Source organism: Aethalodelphis obliquidens, unplaced genomic scaffold, assembly GCF_003676395.1.
Source record: "Aethalodelphis obliquidens isolate GAN/ISIS:26980383/991018 unplaced genomic scaffold, ASM367639v1 scaffold88, whole genome shotgun sequence".
Taxonomy (NCBI): Eukaryota; Metazoa; Chordata; class Mammalia; order Artiodactyla; family Delphinidae; genus Aethalodelphis; species Aethalodelphis obliquidens.
In genome coordinates, this window is record NW_020838032.1 from 2,197,822 (window position 1) to 2,224,793 (window position 26,972).

Below are 26,972 nucleotides of genomic sequence, written 5' to 3' on the forward strand. Positions count from 1 at the left end.
GCCGATGCAGGGGACGCGGGTTCGTGCCCCGGTCTGGGAGGATCCCGCATCCCGCATGCTGCATGACACAGAGCGGCTGAGCCCGTGGGCCATGGCCGCTGAGCCTGCGCGTCCAGAGCCTGTGCTCCACAACGGGAGAGGCCACAACAGTGAGAGGCCCGCGTACCGCAAGAAAAAAAAAAAAGAAAATATACCTGTGGTAAATCACTGAATGAAACTGAGTCACCCCCACTCGGGTTCAAAATAAAACTCAAACCTAATCAAATCAAAGAATGTTAAGGCTCTAAGACACTCTGCAGGCGATTCTAAATCAGCCTCTTACTTTACCAGAGAAGAAAAGTGGGCCAGGGAGGCCCAGTGACTTGCCAGGGATTCTGGCCTGTCACTGGGCCCAGCTCCTGGGGAACACATTCCTTATGAATAACAGACAAGCAGACAGCATCACCAAGGAGCTTCCCCACCATCCTCTTTCCTCAGTCTAACATGCTCTCCTGAGAGAAGACAGCAGGGTGTAGTCTGTGAAAACTACCCAAGAGACACTTCCCTGTCCAGAGACGCCCTCACAGTCCCCACAAAATAACACCTGCAGCAGAATCACCTGGGCAGAAGTGTTAACATACCAGATGCCAAGACGGCACCTCAAACTCACTGAATCAGAGTCTCCGTGGTGGGACCCAGGTAGCTGCAGAGACCCTAGGGCACTAGCCAACCCAATGATGTGCAGGGAGAAATGTTAGAACTTCCTTTCATAATTGTTTTCTTCTTATGGAAACTTTTAAGTTTCCATTTTTGTGTGTATTTTATAATATACCTAATATATTAACACCGTACTAAATGTATACAACTAATAAATAAATATAAATATGTGGAAGGGGTGAGTGTTCAAAAATTGATATATAGTCAGAAAAGTGTGGGACCTCCTGCACTAAATGGTGGCCCCATCTTCTTCACTGCTGTAAAGCAAGGCCTTTGAGCAGTGCCTGACACACGGCAGGTCCGCAACTGCTACCGACAGCATGAAAGCTGGATTCCGCAGCCAGCTATGCAATGGGCTCCAAGATATTTCTTCCCCAAGAATCACTTCCTAAAGTGTGTTTTGAGGAGGTGGTTTTCTTGAGACCACAACGGCCCAGCAGCCGCAACAAAGGATTAAAATTTTACAGGAAAAAAAGAAGGTACGAGCTGCTTTCTAGGATTCACACCCACCTGTTTGTAAAAACAGAAAAGAGTTATAGAGGAAAATGAGCATGGTAAAGGGGGATCCCTGGGCATAAGATTTGGGGGAATCCTGCATATTATGGCCCTGTCTTTGAGAGGCACATATATGACAGGATATTAAATCAGGATAATAAGGATATTAAAGGCTTTCTTTCCTCACATCTTTGGCCTTTTAAAGTTAATGCTTCTTTTTAAGAAAAGTAGCTGGGATACTCTTCCAATTACATTCTAGGGGTGGGTAAAGTGACAAGGCAATCTCTTACCCACTTTATGCAAACAGGCTTCTGGGGCTCAGACGGTGGTGGGTTCCAGATGCACAATGGCTATCATACAACAGAGGCAATGTTCCCTTGAGCAGAGCTATTCATAGATTGTGCCTTGCTTGTTTCCGGAGTTGGTGTTTTCCCTAAAAGGAGTCTAGCCCTAAGAGAAATACATAACACCGCTCCATGGCCACATGCACACACAACACAGTCCAGAAGCCAGGAGCATTCGCTCACTCTGTGAAGTGCTTCAAGGAGTGAGAACACACAAGATTGGTAATATTCCAACTCAGACAACTTTGCACATTCAATTCCATGGTACTTTTTCACCCAAGGAATGTATGTTCTATTCAATAATGGTGCTTCTGTAGAGAAATAACTGAGAGGAGAAAAAAATACAAGGCTTTTCTTTGCAATGGAAAGATGGAAAAGTAGGGCCAACTGGCCATCTCAGGCTCGAGGGCTGGAAAAGATTAGGGGCCTATGATGACATCAATAGAGAGAGAAGATTACAAATGTAGGTAGATGGATGATTGCTTCAGGAAGGCCTTTCAAAGGCCTGACAACTTCTCTTGAAGAATGGCCCCAGCAGTGTCCTCTGAAGGTAGGACTGTTCAGTCTATGTGTGTGGAGAACAGTTCAAAGAAGACAAAACACTTAAGCGTAATCTCTCAGAGGGTGAGGAATCATAGTAAAATGGTGATAAAATGCTACTTCGGGATCTGACAAGCAGCGCAGCTGTTTGATGGCAAGAAGAAGATTCTGGCTAAGCCAAAAGCTGTGAGTTCACTCTGCCTGCTGTTCCTCTATACAGAGAATCTGGCCCCAACATACTCATGTGATCCAGGAATTTGCCCGGTACCCAGATTCTATGGTTGCCTCAAAGCGAGCCCATAGTGAACACTGATCTTCAACTAGACTCCATGACACTATGATTCTACAAGGGGACCTTGAAGCAAATATATATACCCCAGAGAGGGTTACAGATAAGTCTTGCCTAAGTCTGAACCTCAGGCTCTGACAGCCATTCCAGGATGAGGCCCTTTTACTTCTGTCTCTGACTTCCCAGCTCTAAGTGACCTGGGGACATCATATATTCTCCTGTACCTGCGCTGTAAGGAATGTAGCATACGCACACCTCTTCACTCCTGTCTCAATCACTACAGACTGATATTGTCAAAACTAACCAAATAATCACAGTCAAGGGCTTCCAGAGTCCCAGAAGAACATCGCCTTATGAATACCTGTTTCTATTTCAAGAGAAAAAAATGAAAGAACCAGAGCACATTAGAGGGGGAAAGCCCTTCTCTATAAGATAGGAGGAAAATAAAGTCAGGTAATTTTCTTAAGAAGAAAAATAGAAAACAGAGTGGAGAAATAAACACAAAGAAAGCAACAAAGGGGAAGCATCTGAGGGGGCCTGAGGCCCCTCATGTGGACCTGTGGACCTTGCTACTCACAACATATCCTATGTGCTCATTGCTCCAGCAATGGCAGGGGTGCCAGTAAACAAAGGATTAAAATTTTACAGGAAAAAAAGAAGGGATGAGCTGCTTTCTATCATTCACACCCACCTGTTTGTAAAAACAGAAAAGAGTTATAGAGGAAAACAGGGAAAGAAGCGCTCCTTCAAAATATTTTTTAAAACAATCCATGCAGAAAGAAGAATTTATTAAAGTCTGGGAAACAAACAGCAACAATAACAAAGAACTTAAACCCACACATAGACCCCGAAATCCACAGCACACCAGAGAGAGCAGAGGAGCTGGCAACCTTGGTGAACCGAAAGGTACACTAATTTCCGGCTCAAAATCAGTTTCCCCAAGGAAAGAATCCCTATGGTTGCATCCTGCCTTGAAATCAAGGGGTCACAGCCCCTGACATTTACAAGAGGATTGTCGAAATGTATAGCAGTTTTTGGTTTAGGGGAGCCAAAACTTCAAGTAGAAGCTAACAAAGAACAAGTAAAGAAAAATTCCCAAAACTGTGAAACCTTGCTACTTAAGATAATGACAAAAATTTACGACCGCTTCCTTCCCCAACAGAAAGGAGCACAATTAGAAGGCTGAAAACAACAGGCCCTTTGTACCAGCACGTTATGTTTTGCTTATTCTATTACACACTGGCTGGGAGATAAGAATAAACGGGGCAATACCCTGTCTAACCCCAGGAGGAGGAGGTGGAAGGAGAGCTCGTTACATTCATTCTTGGGCATGTATGTGCACACCGCTTATTTGCAAATTGAGGCACTTAAGAAAATTGGGCATGCAACAGTCAGCAACTCTTACAAGCATTCAGAAGCCTTTTATTGCACAATCCAATCTTTTAAGAACAAGTCATGTGTAATTGGGAGCTTTATAGTTTTGCTCCACTGTGAAGTGCACTGAAGATGTTTCAGTAATTGATAATTATTTCTCTATGTTCTTTATCCATCAGTCCTATTTTTGCTCAGTCTTTAAAAACCTTAAAAATTAGGCTGAGCAAACATATAAATAATGCCTCCCTCCTTGTGACCTGTTGTGTTAAAAAAAAAAACTTGCAAGGAATCAACCAGCAGCCACTGGGGAGAGTTGCCAGTCTGGGTACCAAGAGCTCTGATGCCCCCTCAGTGGAGAACTCTGCTCAAGCACAGTAGATGCTAAGCCAAGTCAGGCTCCAGTCAGTCAGTCACAAGATGCTATGGCACCACTGGTCCCCAGAAAGCCGAGAAACGATTTGACCTCTCTGACTACTCTCTCCATATACACAGGACTGCGTGGAACCATCAATCTCTGCTCAACCTCTGCCCTTTCTTAGCGGCTCTCCCTCACTTTCCTCAAACGGGTGTACGGGTGGCTCAGGTGACCCAAGCCCTGCAGGACCATGGCATTTCCTGGTGCCCAAAATGAGTCTAAGGAAAGCCATTCTAAAAGCTCATTGCCCTCTAGTCATGCCGGCCTTCTTTCTGCCCCTCCAGCCCATTACAACGGTTCCCTTGGGGCCTTTGGACTTGAACTTCCCTCAGCCTGAGTTGCTTTCCCACCAGATTACCACAAGACTGGCTCCTTCCTGTTCTTCAGTCTCACTGCAAAAGTCCCTCTTTAAAGAAGCCTTTGCCTCTTCACCCTAACGATGCTATTGGTCCCCAGTTACTCTGTCACTTAATGTGGCTATATTTTCTTCATAGCACACATCTTAGTTGTTTGTTTTCATGTATACTATTTTCTCCCCTGACTGGAATGTAAGTTCCGTAATGACAGAGATTTCATCAACCTTGTTCACCCTTGTAGACTCAGCATCTTAAATCCTACCTGGCACACAGTATGCGCTTAATAGAACTTTAAGAATGAATAAATAAACAAACAAATGAACTGATGAACGAGACAATCTGGTACAGAACCAGAGGGAAAAAGATCAAAGCAGAATTGGTCACCTATCATCAACCACACTGCTACCTTTTTTTTTTTTTGTCCCCAGTTTTCCAAGAAGGACTGGGGTGAAACTACACGTGAATGGTAGAGGGGAGAAGCACAGCCATAGAGGACATGGCTTTTTTATTCAATGCTCTATACATAAAACCACTCTGAAATGATTTGCAGAAGATTCTTCCAATTCAAATAGAGGAGGAAAAAAAACAAGAACGTATTTCGATGTCAGCAAGGTAGTTCTGCCAACCTAATTACACCCCGTGACATGTAATTGTGAACCGCTGAAAGACAAGTGGTGGAGCAAAGCACTTATTACAAATATACACAGAGGTAAGACTGAGGTGTTAATTTTGAGACAACTGTCATAAATCTGATTCCAGGATATTATTCCATTAACATTATTATTATTATAACAAAGAGTGTAAGGAGGATGACGAACTCCTTTCATGAATTTCGCAATACCTGGGAAATTAGGCTTACTAGTCAATGCCTGGCTGAGACATTTGAGAAAATAAGAGGACACAATGAAAATGACAGGATGCTAATTACACCAACATGAAGAGAGTTGTTCTATACATTAGAGACTCATTTAAAATGCATTCTTATCTTTGTTTAGATAACATGTTACTCAATCCAAGAAATGTACACTCCACAGCTCCTCATATGGCAGATTCAGCCTTTATAGAAGGCAAACCTAACGTGAAACAAAAACAGAAAGCCCACATTTACAAAATGAGAAAAGGATGGGAATGCAACTGTGAATAGTGCCTTACAGGCAAACTAGTCATTTTTCTTAAAATCAGAATAGAATGAAAGTATCTCTCCCCTGGAGGGGTTGATAAGTAACAGTTCCTAGTATATTAAAAGGTGACAAAAATCATGAAGTGCAGTATTGATAAATGTTCTACTTACTGCTATTTGGAGTGAAAAACACTCCAAATTCTAAACAGTTGTCGTTTTATTATTTACTTTGTTATAAATTGATTTGTCATTATCATACATTCAAATTGTACAAATGTTTTTTTCTTGCTTTACTGAAATATCAGAATCAGGCTCAAAAACAGACTCAGAGAGGAGAGTTTTAAGGTTATTCATGTGAACTATGATATGTAATATGTAAAATACAGTGAAATCATTATGGATGTTATCCCCAAAGTTTTTAAAACTTTTATTAACAATTCACCCATTTTAGTTCATGTGGGACTGCTTAATGTCATCTACTAAAAAAGAATACTAAGTTTATGTAAAATGTTATTCATTATGATTAAGACCTAGTCACTAAAGAAATCCAGAGGTATGGAATTTATGATCTTACATACATGTTTATAAAATGTGGACTCAGGAAAGAAGCATTTAATTTACCAAGGAATCCTTTGATCTCCAGTGCATTACAACTAATAGGACAATGGCAAATTTCAGAGTAGATGTCTTTTTTTTTTTAATAGATCTTTATTGGAGTATAACTGTTTCACAATACTGTGTTAGTTTCTGTTGTACACCAAAGTGAATCAGCCATATGCATACACATGTCCCCATATCCCCTCCCTCTTGAGCCTCCCTCCCACCCTCCCTATCCCACCCCTCTAGGTGGTTGCAGAGCACCGAGCTGATCTCCCTGTGCTATGCGGCTGCTTCCCACTAGCTAACTATTTTACATTCGGTAGTGTATATATGTCGACACTACTCTCACTTCGCCCCAGCTTTCCCCTCCCCAGCCCGTGTCCTCAAGTCCATTCTCTATGTCTATGACTTTATTCCTGCCCTGCCACTAGGTTCATCAGTGCCATTTTTTTTTTTTTTTAAGATTCCATATATATGTGTTAGCATACGGTATTTGTTTTTCTCTTAGACGTCTTCTTGAGTGGCTCCTACTAGACTTGGGGTTTCTCTACTCCTCTTTAGGGTACAGAATTGACCTACAAGACTGTCATTTTTGTTTCAGTTTGCTTTATAGAGCCCCAAGCAAAGATCTGACCATAAATAAGGCAACAGGGCCCCAGGAGCCAGCTGAGTCATAAACCTCACTCAGTTGCATGTGGCTCAAGGTGTGGGGATCCCGAGAGAGCCAAGCCAAGCAAGTGGAATCAATTTAGGTCAGAGTTAGGAAAAACAGTGCCTCCGTACCCCCAACTGGCAGTGGAAGATACCACAATCCCCCCTCCACTGTTCAAATACAGGGAGAGGTAACTAAGCCCAGGAAAACATCTAGACCAGGGCAGACTATTTCTACAGTCTAAAAAGAAGGAAAAAAAATGGTATTTGACAACCAACCACAAATTTTTAAATGTACGGTTCTCCTGCTTTTAAGCATAAAAGCAGTCTTGTTCCTGCTAAGTTATTATCACCATCACAGTTTTTGACATTTGTGCCCAGTACCATTTGGCCGTAGGGTACTTAGGCTTACTACGTTAAAAAAACAGATTTAGGCATGTTTAAATCAATTTAAATATCTCAAAAAGAAGCAAACACACAGCTTGGGCACACAAACTTAAAAAGAAAAGCTTTATAGATTGGCCTACAGGTCAACAAATTCTGGTTTTGGCAGACTGATACCAGAAAGGAGCTATAGAAAATAAATAAGTTTCTCTGTATGAAAAATACTATGCCTCTGGTTCCCTCAGGTCAGAACATGGAACTGTTAGCAAACATGCCCTGAAAAACTGCAACTCTCATGAAGTGCTAAAAACTCCCAAATAAACACGGTCCCTCAAAACGGTGTACAAATCAGACACATTTAACAAACGACCCTTCCTTTGCCAGTAATTCCACTCAAATTAAGTCCAGCAGTCTCTTCAAAGGGACCAAAGAAGACCCCTTGTTAAGACAAATTCTATATATAGACAGCCAAGACAATTACATGAGGCACATAACCAAATATATATAATGATCCTAGTTTTTACATTCCCATTATCTTCATGAATATAGGATACATGTCAGTCTAAATGACCTTCTCAGACCTCCTCAAGGATTAAAACTACCAGCCAGCTTTTAAAAAGTATACGTATATAGTAAAGATCAAAAGTAAATGTTCTGGTCAGTTCTTATCTACTCATGGGTTTCACTAAGAATGTGTGCAGCTTTCAGGGAAAACACCACGAATGACAGCTGTTCAAAAGCATAGAAATTAATTGGCAGCAGGAATTTCCTTGACTAATAGGGAAAAACTTAAAGTCACATGTTTTGATGAGCTTATTTTTCCCATCCTTAGTCGAGCATATTCACTGTTAATGATTAAGATTTTCAAACAGAAATAGAACCAAGAAAATCCTGAGTACATAACCAAGTAAAACACTGAGTGAAACGCAGTTACCTGTTACTGAATGAACAACAGCATTAATGAATGAATTTTAGGCATAAATTACATATAGGAAAAGGTTCAACTTTCAGGTCTTGATTTTCCATAGGAACTAAACTGGGATGACAGTAAGAATAATACATTTATTATATTAAAAAATAGTAGCAAGACAAGTGACCCCCCCCCAACCTTCCCTAGTGAGCCATCTGCTTTGAGCTGTTTTTCTAGCAGCCGTGATAGATTTACACTGATTCATCCACAGTCTCTCTGACACAGGGGCTCTCAAGTCGTTGCCCTTGTGACCAGTGGTGAGAATGCATGAGACAGCTGGTCGGGATTACGCGAGCAGCCTGTGCTCTAGAACCAAGCTGTGTTACTCTGTCCAGAGCTATGACCGTTGGGCTCGTTAGCATCATGCTCTTACCACCTGAGCTAACTAGCCCCTGATTAGCCACAATCCAACATACACCATTCTGGGGGCACAGTGTGTTCTCAATCCCAGCAACAATGTGAGTGTTTACTCTCAAGGCAACTGAATTGAGCCCATGACACCCAAAGGCTCATGCATGGTGGAGTATACACACGCCATCCCTCAAGGCAGCAGTGAGATGGCCCTTCCAACCTAATCAAACAATTGCTCTGACAGAGCTCAGGGAAAGCAAGAAGTAGTCAAAAAACTTCCCCAGAGCCACAACAGAACAACGTACCTGGCCATCCCCAGACTCGGAAAGTTGGCAGGAACAATGAGTACATCCAGCCTGGAGAACGGGTGTGTTCCCAGGACAGAGTGTGCTGCTGAGAGGCAAGGAGGGATCAGCGGCAGAAGGGTCTCTTGGCAGGCACCCTTCAGGCACACTGGAGCGAAGACCCGATGAGGAATTATCTCCTGGGTGGTGGCAGAAGCATTCTGGAAGCGGCAGGGGTATTCCATGTGACCACAAACACCAGCATACCTGGGAACAACATGAAATAAGTAGATGCGTTTTATTGGTAAATCAGGTTTATTCCCTTTGCCATGGAGGTGAGGAACTCTCACAGACACAGACAACTTCTGGGAGACAGTGGCTCTGATGGGCTTATAAGCAAAGCAGTTCATTTTGGTTCCTGGCTTGTCTGTTTCTGCACAGTGGTGAAAAATGACAGGTCAAAATACTTATCAATGTGCTGAATCGACTATTTTCAATCTAAGCTAAGTAAAAGTAGTAAAATCTTCTTTTAGAATAAATAGGGGGAACCTCCAAGATTCAAAATAACAAAACAACCCCCCCACCAAAATAAAAAGCAATTTCCTGCCCTCAGAAACGTGCCTTTCAAATGTCACTACGGGGAAAATCTTCTCCAATTCAGGGACAATTTGCAACTCAGAAAGGAAGGGACAGTGCCACCAAGTTAAAGATCTCACTCTGAAATGTTCTACAATAAAAGATACAGACTCGGGCTTCCCTGGTGGCGCAGTTGTTGAGAGTCCGCCTGCCGATGCAGGGGACATGGGTTCGAGCCCCGGTCCGGGAAGATCCCACATGCCGCGGAGCGGCTGGGCCCGTAGCCATGGCCGCTAAGCCTGAGCGTCCAGAGCCTGTGCTCCGCAAAGGGAGAGGCCACAACAGGGAGAGGCCCGCATAAAAAAAAAAAAAAAAAAAAAAGATACAGACCCAGTGATGTATCATGCGAACCAAATGACAAAGCTTTTCAAAAGAATACAATCCATTTTACTGAAAAGTAACCTAGCTGTTCTTTACAAAGGCCATCAAAAGTTGTGCTGTTAAGGAATACAGAGGCACTTTGATACAGTATTTCCCCCAATCCACTTTCAATACAAATTTAACTGAATCAACCTTTTAAGGAAACAGACCAGAGCCCAGCCCATACCATCTGACCACTGCCAGTTATTCTGTCAAAGGTGGAGCTGAAAAAGAATTCCTAGAACCTGACTCAGAGGCCTCAAGAGAACTTATCTACCCAAAGAAACCAACATCAAAGGAAACTCTATTTTTCCAACGGTTAACACATCCTTTATTCAAACAGAATGGAAAGCCTCTCTAATTTAAATTTACAAATTATAATTCTAACCATAGGAGCTTATTAGATTCATACTGAATACTGAAAAACCTGAAAATTCTGGCACATCCCAATAAGGGCAGACTGCAACAATAATTCCTCTCCACGTTTCTGAAGTGCCTTTCACCCATCCAAGGCCAGCACTGCCCAAGGAGATCCACACAGCTATGGAGATAAGCCTTGCTCTCCACCAGCCTGGGACATAGAACACAGCTTCCAGCACTGATGACATTTCACAACAGTTTAGGGTAAGAGAAATGGGTGGACACCCATAAAAACTTCTGCCAGGATAAAGTGACAGGAAGAATATTATTATTGACATTGAACGCTAGCCAAAGTCCCTGGATTGATAACCTTGCCTTACAGAGAGTGAGTATAGGTGCCTATTGGTAAACATCTAACTGAAAAGGCTGCAACTGTCCACCTAATGACAAGTACTGTGCTGGTGCATCAATTCAACCAAAGGTTAGAGAATAGTTTGGGGTAGCCAAAGGTACACCCAGAAAAGCCACTTCGCTCAAATGAAAAGGTGAGTTAAATTGTCTCTGGACAGGAATGGCATTAGCCAGGGTAATGAAGGTCATTCCGGTTGTGTGAATCAGCACCATTTTTCATAATCAAAGCCTGGGAGAACATGCAGGACTTTAAGGCAATCTAGCTATAATCAAGCTATGTGAGACCATTAAGGCTCCCAATAAAAAGGGAAATGGCATCTGGGAAGCCACACGTGTGTTCCTAACGTGGGGATCAGGAAACCTAGGCTTCAGAGTCTGTTCTCAGACTGGCTAGCTGTGACCTGAGGCAAGCAACTCAGTATCTGGGGCCTCTTTTTTCCTCGTCTCTTAACATGGTCTCACAAAAGTGGCTGCTGCGGGGAGGGGAGGAATTGATTGGAAGGGGGTGTGAGGGAACTCACGGGGGTGATGGAAGGTTCTCTGTCTGGTTTAGGGTACATACAATCATCAAAAGCTCATCAAGCCAAACACTTAAGATCCATGCATTCTGTTGTATGTTAATTATGCTTTAATTAAAACCAAACAAACAGAAAACCTAAAATGGTTTCTAAGATTTCTTCTGGCTCTGTGATTCCATGACAACCCACCACAGAAGCCCCTCTTCATACAACAGCCATGTTCCTGAAGCAGTGAGGCAACACTGTACTTGCATAGAGTCAAGAATAGTCTTCCACAGAACCAGTATTAACTCAAAGGTGCTGTACCTTCCTTTCACACTAACCTTCAGTTATTAATCTCTGTGTATGTGCCTGCTCCAATATACTCTCAATACCAACAAATCAAGCATTTGTAAATACCTCTTCCTTGTGCCCAGACTTGTAACCAGAGTCAATATATTAACAGTACAGATTATTAATAATATTCGATTGTTAATTAATAATCTGTAATACTAACTATAATAAGAATAAACAATAACTCCTACCACAACTGCTACTGAACATTTACTGTGTGCCAAGCACTGTTCTGAACACTTTATGTACATTATCCCAATTAATCCACACAACATTCCTAAAGAGTAAGAACTATTCTTTTCATCACATTGTGAATTATCATAAGCTCCTCACTGCTGACCCTCCTTCTCTACATACTTCATGATGCTTCTTTTTTTTTTTTTTTTTTTGCGGTACGTGGGCCTGTCACTGTTGTGCTCTCTCCCGTTGCGGAGCATAGGCTCCGGACGCGCAGGCTCAGCGGCCATGGCTCACGGGCCCTGCGGCTCCGCGGCATGTGGGATCTTCCCGGACCGGGGCACGAACCCGCGTCCCGTGCATCGGCAGGCGGACTCTCAACCACTGCGCCACCAGGGAAGCCCTTCCTGCTCCTTTTTGTAGTTATTGCCCATTAATGGGCAAGAGTGGGAAGAACTGGTGAAATATATGTTAGGCTAGTAAATGATGGGAACCTGTTCACTGGTTCCCTCTCATACAATTTCTAGGCTGAAATTATTTTATAAGAGGTCCTTCCAAGGAGCAAGAGTGACCGTGTTTTACTCATAATCCCAAGATTGAAAACTGTCAGGAAGTTCTCCTTCAGCCATCCTCTTGTTTCAAGAAGGTTCTGAACTAGAACCACTTGACACAAACGTTTCCCTGTCATAGGTTCAAAAGGAATGGCTGGAAAAGTCTCCCTTGGGAATGCATAGACTTTACTCAAAAACTCCTTCCTCGGTTCAACCTGACAATTTAGTAAATATTTCCAGCATCCTTGCTCTATTCAAGGCACCTCAGAGGATGCTGCTGTGTACACATGTATGAATAAATCTCCAACCCTATCTTTTTTTAAATTTTTTTTGCAGTACGCGGGCCTCTCACTGCTGTGCCCTCTCCCGTTGCGGAGCACAGGCTCCGGACGCGCAGGCTCAGTGGCCATGGCTCACGGGCCCAGCCGCTCCGCGGCATGTGGGATCCTCCCGGACCGGGGCACGAACCCGCGTCCCCTGCATCAGCAGGTGGACTCTCAACCACTGCGCCACCAGGGAAGCCCTCCAACCCTATCTTTAAGGAGCTTTTTCTCTTGGGAGAAAAAATTTTAAATTCTGAAAGGTACAGTGACACAGTTTACACAATTTATTAACATATTTCAGCAAGCGGATTAGATGTTTGCTTACCGTAAAAATCACGAGTGTTCAAAATCCCAGCACCAGCCCCCAATGAATTGTTGACAATGATGTCGATATATACAGTGATGTAGTAGTGTCTGGAAGCTGGATGCATTTTCTCAGGGCATTCAGTACATTGCAAAGCAAATTGAGATGGGTGCAGTAAGAGACGGAAAGCCGAAATACCTTGAGGGAGCAAGGGCTGGAGAGCTCAAACCAAGCCAGAAAGATATGGAAAGGCTTCTCTCATTGTGAAGGGTGTACTGGAAATTGGCATTTTTTCCTATGATTTATATATATGTATAATATGTTATATATATATTATTCCTTCTTTTCCAGACTCTCAAAGAGAGAGAAACAGCATTTATCCTCCAAGGTCCACAAGGGAATTTTTCATCGCCTTTACAACTCTAAAGAAGACCTCTTCCCCTACCAAGTCTTCCCTTCTTTAGAATGAACAACCTCAAAGACTTTTCTTCTTTGGGTTGCCTGCTTTCCATGCTTTCAATCATTTTTCCTGAGTCCTCTGAACTTCATCCAAGTTTCTGTGTCGTGCTTAAACTGTATGGCCCCCAAGTGAAGACAATGCTTTAACAAAGGCCTTTTGAGAGGTTAAACATAACACAAAGATTCCCCTGTGGCTGGAGAAGGTTATACTGCAGCCAAAGAAAGTTGATAAACTTTCAAAAGTTTACCTAAGTGCCTGTTAACTAATGTATTTGCTCACCCAGAATGGGCTAGAGCACGTGTGGAACTGGAGCTGGAAGAGAGAATGCTCTTCCGATAATTTAGGCCACATGAACAGTGATCAAAAGTTCAGTGACCAATACTTTGGTCAAATTTCTGGGACCCAGATGAACACTTCAGTCAAACGCAAGCCTGTGGTATATAAGGCCCCTGCATACGTTACATTTACATGAATTGAACTGGCGGTCTTAGGAAGGTTTGAAGTAGAAAAGGGCAGCGGGGCGGGGGGGGTACTGGGGGGGGAGCCAAGGGGACCAGATGTGAACATAACCAAAAACACCACTGCGGTTGGCACTTCAGAGCACCTCTGTTGGCAAACTTAGCATGGAGCCAAAGATTTAATGGATAAAAACACAAAGCCACCCTTTGATGACTAAAGACAGCACACATGAAGCACGCAGCCAGGGAAGGATTAAGCAAATGTAAGCTACTAATTTATCAGCAGTACATTTTTGATGAACGGAGGGAAAACTTAGTCATAGCATGTCAGACGTGGAAGGGCGTGCGGGAGGGACTCCATTCTGCAGGCCCTTGTTTCCATACAAGGACATGTTTCCCCGGAGTGGTACTCTTGACCTCTCTCCACAGCTGATCAGACTGGCTTGCCACTCTGGGCTTTCTCTTGTTTAATCCGCTTGCCCACAGAGGGATTACTTTTGGCTGTTGGGCAGTCTGTGTGCATCTGTGGAGGCTGGCAGAGGTCCAGCTGAGTGGGTCACTGGGTGGGTGGGTAAGTGTGTCTAATTTGGCAATGAAGTACTAGAAAGCCCACTGAAACTGTGCACCTGAACACTCCCTCCGCCCAGCTTCTGTCAACCAAAAAAACCCTTTATTTTGCTCTCCTTCTGTCTGTTTCTCAATTGGTTCTGACTCAGGAGGACAACACAGGAAACAGATTTACCCCTTCCCCTAAACCCCATTAGGAATTTCAGATACCATCTCTTCCCAGAATCCCCACTCAATCAGTCCATATCCTGCTCCCATCACAATTATGGGTGCAAGAAGAGTGAAAAGCCATTGCAGTTACTTCTGGGCAGCAAAGAGCACACACGAGAAATGGCTGCTGCCCACTCCCCGACCTCGTGTCTCTGGGAATATGGCTAGAAGGACAAAATAACAAATTTCTATCTTTGCTTTTGCCTCTCTTCCTAAGGCACACATTTTTCAATGCACACCTCCCCTAAGAGTCAATGAGTCCTGAGGGTGTAGATGAAGAGCACAGTGCTTCTTCGCCACAAAGAATCTGAGAACCCCGAACAAAGTCTTTATTCTACAGAGAAGGGAAGTATGGCTTGCCCAGAGACATATCCAATCAGTAGAAATGGCACCTTCGGCCTCAAAGGCAATGCTCTCAACTTCTGCTTTCTATTCCAACATGACAGGTTCCAATCAACAACCGTGGCTCAGTCATGGTGCTGACTCTCCAGGTGGGAAGGTAGATCAGACTCCAGGTGAGGTGTGGATGTGACATAGAGTTTTTAAAAGTCCCCAGGCAAGATTCTGAATCACCTGTCTAGGGGGTCAAGCCCAGATGTGAATCTGGGCATTGTAACTCAGTAGGGTTATGAACATGAACAAGTTGCTGTCTGAAGCTTCAGTATCTTTATGTGAAAAATGGAGCTAATAAAGCCTATCTAACTTACAGGCATATCCTCAGAACTAACTGAGATGACATTTAGATCAAGACTTTCCCTGACTGCCACATCCAGTGGCTTCTGTATCAATTCAGGATGGGCTAGGATATGCTGCAGTAAGAAACAGCCCCAGTTTTTCAGTGGCTTAACAGAAAAAAAGGTTATTTCTCACTCACACCAAGGGCACTGTGAATCCAAGGGACTCTCCAGGGCACCTGTCCTCCCCACTCAGAAGTCTAGGCTGTCTGCAACGGCAAAGTGAGGCCTACTCTGTGATCTCAGTAACAGGAAGAGAGGATCGGAGGGTTGCACGTGCAATTAAACGTTCCCATGTGAAAGCAGCATGTCACTTCTGTCCACAATTCTCTTCTTCCCTCAAGAGTGCATAAGTAAAATCCAATAAGCAGTCTAGGATCCTCTATATAGCTCAGGGCTGACAGTCCAAAATAGGCAAGTTACTGAGTAGCAAGTAGAAATTACTTCCCTTCCTCCAAAAAGTAAATGCGGGCAATACGTCGTGCCTATGTTAAGAGAGGCCTCAATGGCTTTATCTCCTAAGGATACCAACCACTGTTGTCACTGTGGTAAGAATGAAAGCAACGTAGCAAAATAAAACAAAAGGAATTTGCACTAAGAGCGTATCTTAGTTGGTTTTCAAGGATGAACTAAGCATCTGTGTCATTACTCTCCACCAAAAGGTACTGACTTAGTGACTTTCTGTAAACAGGAAAAAAGATTAAACCAAGGTGGCTGTCAAAGCCCTAGGGATAAAGCATGATGCAACAGCGCACAGTGAGCACACTTCTGTGCCTCATATGTGCATTCTCCTCCCTAGTGGCTCTGAAAACTACAAATAGGTGAATGCCTTGGGAGGCTGCAAGTAAATATCCTAAGGCCTATACTAATTTAAAAAAAAAATTTTTATTTTCTCTGATCGACCCTGAAAAAGAAGACATTGCTGTTGAAGTTAACAGAGCCCTGATCCTGATCGGCAGGATTCTTGTAACCCAATGGCCGTCTGACAGCTTCCTCATGTCCTGTGCTCCTAAGGAGGCTGACTCCCCCCACGTTTGTAGGGCTGCCCCTACAAACGCACTGCTAATGGCAGTCTCGGAACCAAAACAGCAGAGTGGCCTACAAGGTAATCCATCAGACAAGCAACTTCTTTCTATTAAGTTGTGTTTTTGAACAAGTACTGAAAACCAAAGTTAAAAGGTGTAGAAGGAGAGTATTGAATCTGAAGATTCTGTTGACTTAATGAAACACATAAAAATATTTCACCTGACTACACAGAGGGTTTCATATATATTTCTCTTTCTTTCTGCATAAACAATATGCCCACATTTCTGCCTCTCAACTCTCTTTCTCTCCCAGCAGGGCTTTTCCTGCTTTGATTAATCATATTTTGGTTTAATTTCTCAGCAGGAATGACTCACATTCCCAGCGCTTGGAATAAATGCATCATACTGCTCCCTCAAGTGTTTGTTTTTCATCAAGTTCCCAAGTACAAACCTGAAGTCAGCCTCGAAAGGTGAGAAGGATTTCTCTGTTGCCAGATCATCTGATGAGCAGATCTCTGGCTTCGTTTCTGTCCAGGATCCTACTGCAATTGTGAAGGTGGAGGCTGGCATTGGCATGGTTACGTAGTAATGCCAACTTGAGCATCCTATAAACAGAGAGAGGAACACATAATGAGGCCAATGTATGGTCCTAGACCTTACTCTGTAATTTTTCTCTTTAGTCACTTGAAGAGCTTGTGTGCTAAGCTGGGATGAGCTAATTCTTGGAGGTGGGTCATGTCAACTGTGGGGGCGATATTCTAGGTCTCAGGGAAAGCAAAACAGGGATGATGGATTCAAGACAGCCAAGGAGATCTGGATCTCTTCCAGGGATCAGTTTGAAGCCCTTCAAGTGAGGCTATAAATGAAGGGTGGTCAAGGTGGCCACTAATAGCTGCAAATGCGTAAGGACTTTGAGGTTGTATGCTGCTATGGAGTCAAGGACATGGCTCATCTGTATTGCCTAGCACGGTACTTGGCATAAAAAAGAAGATGCTGTGTTGAATGAATGAATGAGTGAGTGAATGAACAAATGAATGATCGCTTCTGTGCTGCCAAACTACTTTGTCTAAATTCGGTTCAAGTCAATCTAAAATGCATACAGTAAAAAACAATGAGACTAGGGAAGGAAAGTATCTGGATTTTAGTCCCAACCCTGAAACTACTTATCTATGGAAGTTCAGTCTTATCCCTCACCCTTTTTATCTGTTAATGTATTGGGGTGGTCCCAATTCCTCATTAAGCAGATGAAAAACAGGTCTACAGAGGTTCAGGGGAGCCAAGGACTCCCAGCTAGTTTGTAACAGGGCTGGAATTCGTAGCTGGGGCTCCCTACCACAGCCAAAGGTATACCCTCCATTTAGTCCAAACCATAAAGAAGGTTTTTTAACCAAAGGAACAAATGACTAAACTTATAACACTATGCTTCCTTTCTTCTAAGACGGGAAAATGATTTTAATGTTACTGAAATAAATCTCAATGTATCACGCAACCTGATTTAATATATTATTTTTTCTGAGCATCTGCTATAAATTAATGGTGTGTCTTCAGGGATTTGGTATCACCTCACATTATAGAACACAGTTCTCCACTCTTCATGTTCCCATGGGGGGAACTTCCACTAGAGTAACATCCCTAGCCTCTCTTTCCACCCCTTACTGACTCCCTTTGAGGAGCTATTCTTTTCTTTCTTGTTTTAAGTTTTTGAGGGTTAAACACTTATAGAGTGGCCTGTGGTCATCCAATTTGGTCAATGAGTGAATAAGATGTCAAATTCAGGGTAGAAATATTACCATGCCTATATTGACCAGCAGACCTCTAATGACATTTTTTAAAGTGCTTTACCAGTAAAAATCAGTAATAGGTTAGATTTTGCTCTCCATATGCTTGGATTTTTGTCTCTCAACTAATTCTGAACTTCGGAAGGTTAGTGGGGTCATTATTTATTACCCTCTGAAACTCTACCAACTTAGATCCAAAGAAATACATGACAGAACTTCTCTGATAAAAAACAAAATTTTAAATAGGAAACAATGACAAAATAAACATGATATCAAGTTTGAATAAATATGATATGATATCACGTTTGGAAGTTATTAGAGGAGATACTTGAAGAAGAAATGTAGAAGGGCATGCTGCTGGAAACCCATTACAGAGGCAGCCATTCTCTCAAACTTGCTTGTAAGTTTGATCCTGGTTCTAGAATCAGAATGGCCACTCTTGAGATCACTTCCTCCACAGCTGACTAAGAAGCTGAAGGGATGCTCCTCTTTAAAGAGACAACCAAATCCAGTGATGCTGGAGACAACCTGATGACGTGCGTAGCTTCTTCTGGGCTTGAAGGAAAACCACAACTTTAAAGAAAATGGCTGCTGTGATCCCAAGCCAGTAAGAAGAAGGCAGAGACAATCCCAGCAGTCTTGATAAAAACCTGACATGGATCTGACGTGGCATGCTGTACTGCACCCACCTCCCTAATGTTTCTACTTTCTTATAACTACCTCAGTCGCAGCCTGATGTCTCCCTGTAGCAGCTCCATGAAGAACTTCAATTTGGACTGAGCAACACAGTAAGAGCTGGCACAAGTTGGGTGGGGGGAGGTGGAGATAGAAGAAGAGAAAAGAACGTATGGGTAAAGAACTAAATGTTTTGAATATCCTAGGTTTAAAAGAGAAATTTTAAATAACAAGACTCTCTTGGTCAAAGGGCTGTGGTCTGGTCATTCTTTCTCTGAAACATATCTTGGAGTGTTTAACATGGGCCACTGAACCTTCCTTTTAAAACTTCAGACTCTTGGGGCTTCCCTGGTGGCGCAGTGGTTGAGAGTCCGCCTGCCGATGCGGGGGACACGGGTTCGTGCCCCGGTCCGGGAGGATCCCACGTGCCGCGGAGCGGCTAGGCCCGTGAGCCATGGCCGCTGGGCCGGCGCGTCCGGAGCCTGTGCTCCGCAACGGGAGAGGCCACAACAGTGAGAGGCCCGCGTACCGGGGGAAAAAAAAAAAAACAAAAAAAAACTTCAGATTCTTGGGGGTTCAGTAAATAAACAGCAATAGTGAGGATTTCAGGAAAAAATGGAAGATTGAACACTTATCTGATAAGGAGTTAATATCCAAAATATATAAGGAACTCATACAACTCAATAGCAAGAAAACATACAATCCTAGTTAAAAAATGGGTAAAGGACCTAAATTGCTTTCTCCCAAAACCCAATTAAAGGACAGTAAAGGGATTGTTTTAAAGGCTTAAACCAAAAGGAACAAGGAGAAAGTATAGGAGACAATTACCGCAAAATATTGGAAGCCACAATGCAGGTGGGAAGAGTGGCGAATGACATGGCAGCCCTGAATCCTAAGTTAGCTGTGGGAAAGACAAGATTCACCTCATTTTATCCCCCAGATGCCCCCAAAAGGCTGGGAGTAGAAGAAGTACTAAACTAAGCAGGACAGGCTGGATGACTAAGAAGGGCTCAGATCCCTGGATGGCTTCCCCTACTCCCCACACCTGGACTATCTGCCCATCCCCCACACACACACACACACCAGCAAATAACTGGAGGTTTATTTTCTAGAGAATAAAAGAGAGGGCCTCTAGGGGGAGAATGGCATAGTTGAAGGCAAACTGAATGGGATTAGATGAACATATGCATATCAGATACTGAGACCATCAGCTATTTCCCCTTATTTGGTTCCCAAAATGCTGACAACCAGGTTTTTACCTCCAGGCAGGAAAATGAAAAAACCTGACCAACCCAAGAGAAGGATATTGACATTGGAGGTTCCCTATGGTCAGCCTATGATGAAACTTACAGATGACAAACCTTATGTGTTCACTCAGTGCTCCAATCAGCATTTTAGTCCCCTACCCTCAAACACCTACAGAGAAATCAAGGACCTTCAGGCATCTTTAGAAAGCCCCTAATGCAAAACTGAGAGACCCAAACAAAGAGAAACAAGCAACTTGGAGGACAGTGACCATGCAAGAAGAAGAAAACTTCAAAAAACACCAAACAGATACACACTGAAAGTTCAGAGAATTTATTGCAGTGCTGAAACAAAAACAGTATAAGATTTAAAAAGAGGACTTGAAAGGAAAGAGAATTAAGGATAGAAGGAAAGAAAAAAATTAAAAGGAGTAAGATGGGATATAAAGCTGAGGAAATCTCCCTACAAAGAAAAAAAAGACAAAAACATGAGGGAAAAATAGAAGAGCAGTTCAGAAGGTCCAGTATCCAAGTAACAGAAGCTCCAGAAAAAAGACAACGGAGGAAATAGAAGGGAGAAAATCGTCAGCTAAGAAATTAGAGAAAATTTCCCCAAAGTTAAGGGACCATGAGTTTTCAGATTGAAAGGGCACACAATACCCAGGACACTGGATACAAATCCAGCCACATCATGATGCATCATTATGAAATTTAGAAACCTGAGGATAAAGACAAGATCCTACAAGCTTCCAAAAAGAGAGAGAAAACAAAATTCACATACAATAAGGACATTTTCAGACACGTAACGTTTCAAAAACAATTCACCTCCCACACATTCTATTCTCTGGAAGCTACTAGAGTATGTAAAATAGGCTTCAGGGCTTCCCTGGTGGCGCAGTGGTTGGGAGTCCACCTGCCGATGCAGGGGACACGGGTTCGTGCCCCGGTCTGGGAAGATCCCACATGCCGCGGAGTGGCTGGGCCCGTGAGCTGTGGCCGCTGAGCCTGCGCGTCCGGAGCCTGTGCTCCGCAGTGGGAGAGGCCACAACAGTGAGAGGCACGCGTACCGCAAAAAAAAAAAAAAAAAAAAAAAAATGCTTCAAAAGGAGGTAGTAAACCAAGTAAGAGGAAGACAGATGATCCAACACAGGTTCAAAGGGAATCTGTAGAATAAAGTCTACTTCTGGGTATATACCTGAAGGAAATGAAATCACTTATCTCAAAGATAGACGCACCCCATGTTCATTGCAGAATTATTCATAATAGCCAAGACATGGAAACAACCTAAGCCCCAAATGACAGAGGAATGGATAGAGAAAATGTGATACACACATGCACTCACAGAGGAATATTATTCATTCAGAAAAAAAGAAGAAAATCCTGCCATTTGCAACAACATAGATGTACTTTGACGGCATTATGCTAAGTGAAATAAATCAGACAGAAAAAGACAAATACTGTATGTATTTGTGGAATCTAACAGAAAAAAAAAACAATCATAGAGAAAGTAGATTGGTGGCTGCCGAGGGTGGTAGGTAGAGGGCAGTTGGGGAGGAAATGGGTGAACGCGTTCAAAGAGTACTAACCTCCAGTTATGAGATGAATCAGTTCTGAGGATGTAATGTACAGCATGGTGACTACAGTTAACAATATTGTACATTTGAAAGTTGCTAAGAGAGTAGATCTTAAAGGTCCTCACCACACATGCACACACACACACACACATATATATATCTATATAGAGAGAGATATAGATATACATAGAGAGAGAGATTCTTATTGAGGTCATTTTGCAATATATACATATATCAAATCATCACATTGAACATCTTAAACTTACAAAATGTTACATGTCAATTATATCTCAATAAAGCTTAGGGGGAAAAAAGAATGAAACACTATGCACAATAGGCTTTCTCCCTACGTTCTGCTTTGAACTTTTGAGCTGTTATTTTGCTGCCCCTCTAGTTCTTGTACCATCCATCTAGCACAGGGACAAGATGAAACTTGTGGAAATAGCAGGAATTGAAACTACTTTCAAGAAAGAACACTGCTAATGGAATAAGAGGTACCTGTTAGATGCCTGCACATGGCCATGGAGAATCCACACAGAGTGCCCAATCACATCATGTCCCAGCACCTTTATAAGAATGTCTGTACCCTCAAGGTGATGTGGGGAGGGCACTGAAAGCCACAGAGCGGTGTGGCAGGGGACTGGAATGAGATTAGCAATTAAAAAAAGTCAGAAACCTTAAAATGACCTAGAGTTTGGGAGTGAGATAGCAAAAGTGATAACAGAACCTGAGTCAAGTCCCGCAAAAGTATTTTAGAACTGCCATGCTCTCTCCTCAGTCTTCTCAGGAAGTTAAATAATAGAAAGAAAAGGATTTGAGGGGGAAATGTATTGAAAACATCCCCCAAACCCATATTCTAAATGTTCAAAATGATTTTCTCCTATACAGCCCTCAAGACTTTTTATTTTTTTAGATTTCTCTACTTAGTGGAGCTCATATGGAGGAAACTGTTTCATACTTCAGGCTTTTAAAGCAAAAGAGTTTTCCAGGCTACCAAGCAAGTCAAAGAGGGGCACATCATCACTAGGCTGGGCCACATAAGAACTGGCCAGGAACCCACTTCCCAAAAACCCTAGCTGGACTCTTCTCAGAAGCTTCTCAAAGGTCCAGTCCAGTGGGCTTCTTGCCTGACCCTGGGTAAATCTGGAGCCAGTGCTGCGACAACTGAATGCTTCCAGGGCTCTGGGGAGGCTCTTGCTAGTTGATTACTATGAGGACCTGTCTAGTATCCTCATTTGGTAGCAAAGTCTCTTTTCGGTTGTCTGTTCACGGATTATTCCACTGAGTCCAATCTTGCATGAAGAAAGCCCACTGCTACAGGGAGGTAGCTGCTCAGGAAATAGCTGACCTCACCTCAAACCAGACTGCAAAAAAATGCAAATAACAAGGTGGGAATACTGCCCCCAGAAAGCAGAGCGTGCATTCCAAAGACAAAGAGAAATAATTTCTGGATTATCTATTGTTTGGGATAAGTCGACCTTGCGAGGAGAATTGACAAGAGTTTATTTCTCTTGAATATATCCACTGACTGAGTTCCAGCTCTGGAATCTGATTGCAAGGATTCAATTCCCTGATCCACGCTTACCAGTCTGGGCACATTGCTTAATCTCTCCATGCATCAGATTCCTCATCTATAACAAGGGAATAATCACAGTCTCTACCTCACAGCATTATGTGAGGATTAAGTTAGATAACATATATATTGATAGAAATCTCTAGGCATAGTAATTGGCACATAGTAAGTGGTGAAGAAATGTTAACTGCTGTCATCTTTACAGCTGCCTCCCCCTGTTGCTTGGGCTGACTTTCTGGAGGCAGAGACTAAGAATGTCGAAGGTATGGCTGCCACATGTGCACTGAAGCCTGTGGCCCGATGAGGCCCACATATGGGGTTTAAGGTTGAATGGCATTAAAACACTGTGCACACAAAGCGATCCATTTAAAGGAGAATGACAGCCCAAAGGGGGCATCCTGTATGACTTCATATAGAATGGGCCATTTGGAGACTATTTAAATGGTGTTTACTTTAAATGAGCCATCCTCGATGAAATAGACAGTGAATGCCTTCATTTTCCTTTTTGATTTAATCCACTTGCCCTAGACTCCCTTGCTACACCAGCTGCAAAGCAAAGAGAACATCCTGTGCTTGAATTAACCCAGAGTTTTTCCTCTGCACATGATTTCACGGCCAGGCCAGGCCAGGATTCATTAGCAAGATGCACGGGGAGAGGGGTGGTAGGAAGGGGCCCAGAGGAAGAGGCGCTCCCTAACCGTGCAGGCTTGAGCAGCCACCACCTCGCCTCCCTTCTGGGCCTCCTCATAAAGGTCCTGAAAGCCTCTATGCCACCTCCTCTCATTGGAACGTGTTTAGGAGAGAAAATTCTTACACTTCAATTGTCTCACTAGTAAGACAGATATAACAAATATTGTTCTTATAATTGTGCTAGCAGCCGCTACAAGATCCAAATAGACATTTTCGTCTTCAAAACAGGACTGAAGGGCTTCCCTGGTGGCGCAGTGGTTGAGAGTCCGCCTGCCGATGCAGGGGACGCGGGCTCGTGCCCCGGTCCGGGAAGATCCCACATGCCGCGGAGCGGCTGGGCCCGTGAGCCGTGGCCGCTGAGCCTGCGCGTCCGGAGCCTGTGCCCCGCAACGGGAGAGGCCACAACAGTGAGAGGCCCGCGTACTGCAAAAAAAAAAAAAACAAAACAGGACTGAAATTTTCCTTAAAGATGACTGTGTGTTTTGCAAGTACGATAAGAATTTGAGAAGGGTAATTTTTCAAATTGTAAGTTTTGAAAATCCTTATGACTAGAGAGTGTTAAAACAATTACCTTAATTATTTTCTTCATATACTATTCTAAAAAACTGTCTTATGAATTGTCTTGAAGATTCTATCTTTCAGGGGAGGAAAAGTGGAGAGGAAAAAAGGAAGAACATGATGGAGTATTCCGTTCATGGGAAGAGAGAGAACTTTTTATGCTAAACCTGTGAAAAACTTTGCTAATTATTTGAGGAAATCGTTCCTACAAAAAGAAAAAAAAATTAAGGGAAAAAAATCAAGATACCGTAGTTATTTCTACACATCGATCGTGCCTGCTAATAGTAAATTAAATACAAAATTTATGGAACGTCATCGTACTATTCTTAGGGGAGTCTTGGACATACTCACTCAACTCACACTAAAGGCACAGCCACAACACACAAAAACACTCTGCTACCACAGAGGCAAAAGCAGATGACTTATCTTTGCAAAGTTAAGCATCTCACAAAATTTCATGTTTTTAAAGAGTTATTGTTTCACTGAAAATTAAAACAGGCACTTAAATTCTCCCTAGTTAAAGCATCCACTTTATCTTTTAAACTCTTCCACTGTAGGTTAGACAAACAGCATGAAGCAATTGGAAACACCAAAAAGATAACATGCTTTTATTTACATATATTTCTTTACTCAATTCTTCTGTAGTGCCTGCTTCTTTCCTACCTCAAGCTTGTTTCTTTCTCTAGCCACTATTCTTAATTTCAGAACTCCCTGCCCAAACTAGTCCATATGTCAAGCTATTTCATTATTTTGGAACATCTTTGTACTACAAACTTAAAATGCTTGATGGTATATATAAGAGCATGTATATATAGGGATATGAATTTATAAGTGTATATAGACACACTATATATAATGTTTTTATTATATATTTTTATATATTTATTATAATAAATATAATAGATACATAACAAGATAGGCAAAGCTCCCAGTTTGGGTTGCTCTTCCTCTTTTGGCTTCTTTCTCTAGTGCTTGGGGCTTTCAGCAAACCCCAGCTTTTTTGTTTCACTACTTTTTAGATGCTGAGTCTACACGTTCTGGTTTTATGAGCTAGTACCACCCTCGTGAATACCCATGGCATGTCTGCCTTTTGTTAGTCCTTTTCTGCTGTTGCTCAAGGGCAAGAACTGGCACCACAACAAAGGAGACGACAGTAAGACGCCCTGGGCTGGTATGCACCAGCACTGCCTGACCGGGGCTATGTGCCAGATCATGCCACCACTTCCCAGGCACTGATGCCACCTGGCAAGGCTTCAGGTTTCCTTTCCTGGCAACATGGTACTGCTTATGGCACAGGAGACCCAGGAGGGAATGGCCTTCGAGATCATTCTCGTGAACCAGGTAGAAGAGTGCCACCTACTGAACCCAGAACACAAGCACCTCCACAGGTTTTGAGGTTTTCCCTCGTGGCTAATGGAATACCTAAAGGAATACATTTCACCAGGCTTGTTATGCCAAGTCTCACCTGCACTCTGCCCTACGCTGTGGATAACCTAGTTCCCCTTAAACTTAAATACAAAGTGGATCAGCAAACTGGACACCAAATCATTCTGTGCCAGATGGTCACAAGTGTGCTTTAGTACTTTACTCACTTGAGAAAATTCATGAATGTCAAGCCTAAAACAAAAATCCAGGGGCCTTCCCTGGTGGCTCAGTGGTTGAGAATCCACCTGCCAATGCAGGGGACACGGGTTCAAGCCCTGGTCCGGGAAGATCCCACATGCCATGGAGCAACTAAGCCCGTGCACCACAACTACTGAGCCTGTGCTCTAGAGCCCGTGAGTCACAACTACTGAGCCCGCATGCCGCAACTACTGAAGCCTGCACGCCTAGAGCCCGCACGTACTCCGCAATAAGAAGCCACCGCAATGAGAAGCCCGCGCACTGCAACGAAGAGTAGCCCCCGCTCGCCGCAACTAGAGAAAGCCCATACACGGCAGCGAAGACCCAACACAGCCAAAAAAAAAAATCCATAGCAACAAGAATGGGTATACACACGCCTGCCAGTATCATCATTACCCAAAAGAAAGCACGATGACGTCCCTGTTTGCCAAATATGGTAAGTGCAACTCTAGGAGGGCCAGCAAGAACTAGACAAAAAGCAAATCACAAACAAAAGAATGAACTGACAAAGATTTAGAAAGTGCAAGGCATTATGTGAGACCTTATGAGGGATGTAACAGAGCAGAACACAGTCTTCAATCAACAGTAGCTTTCTAAAGAGAAAAGATGCATTCACTCTGTACTCCTACCCCTTGAAACACATGTATGTACACTAGCCCAGTATAAAGTTTCCTCAGTTCAAGAAACAAGGAGCTCTCTCTACTTTGCATTCTCTTTGTGAAAACACTTAATCATAACCATTCCTAATGTCTTTTAATTTACCATTTCCTTATACGTAATTCCTGGTCTCATACTGTGGAAGCAGTCTAAATAGTAGTATTGCTCATTTTGAGCCATCAAGAGGAAAGAAAAGTTGGCTTTCAATTGCACACAGGAGGGTCCGAACCCTGAAATCTTGGCTTTTCCCTGGAATTTCCCACACGAAATCAAGAGAGAGAACGTCAGGGAGCTGGTCAGTTGG

General features: G+C 43.0%; 1 protein-coding gene across 6 annotated transcripts in view; it reads right to left on the reverse strand.

Annotated features, from left to right (window-relative positions):
• The window catches only part of AOPEP (aminopeptidase O (putative)), a 370,704-nt gene that overhangs the window by 266,813 nt on the left and 76,919 nt on the right, over positions 1-26,972 (reverse strand). For all 6 annotated transcript variants that reach the window (XM_027094269.1, XM_027094272.1, XM_027094268.1 and 3 more), the window contains exons 4-5: positions 16,748-16,901; positions 8,891-9,136 (exon numbers count right to left, since the gene is read on the reverse strand). In XM_027094269.1, coding sequence (XP_026950070.1) covers positions 8,891-9,136; positions 16,748-16,901 — 400 coding nt within the window. The remainder of the gene's footprint in view (positions 1-8,890; positions 9,137-16,747; positions 16,902-26,972) is intronic.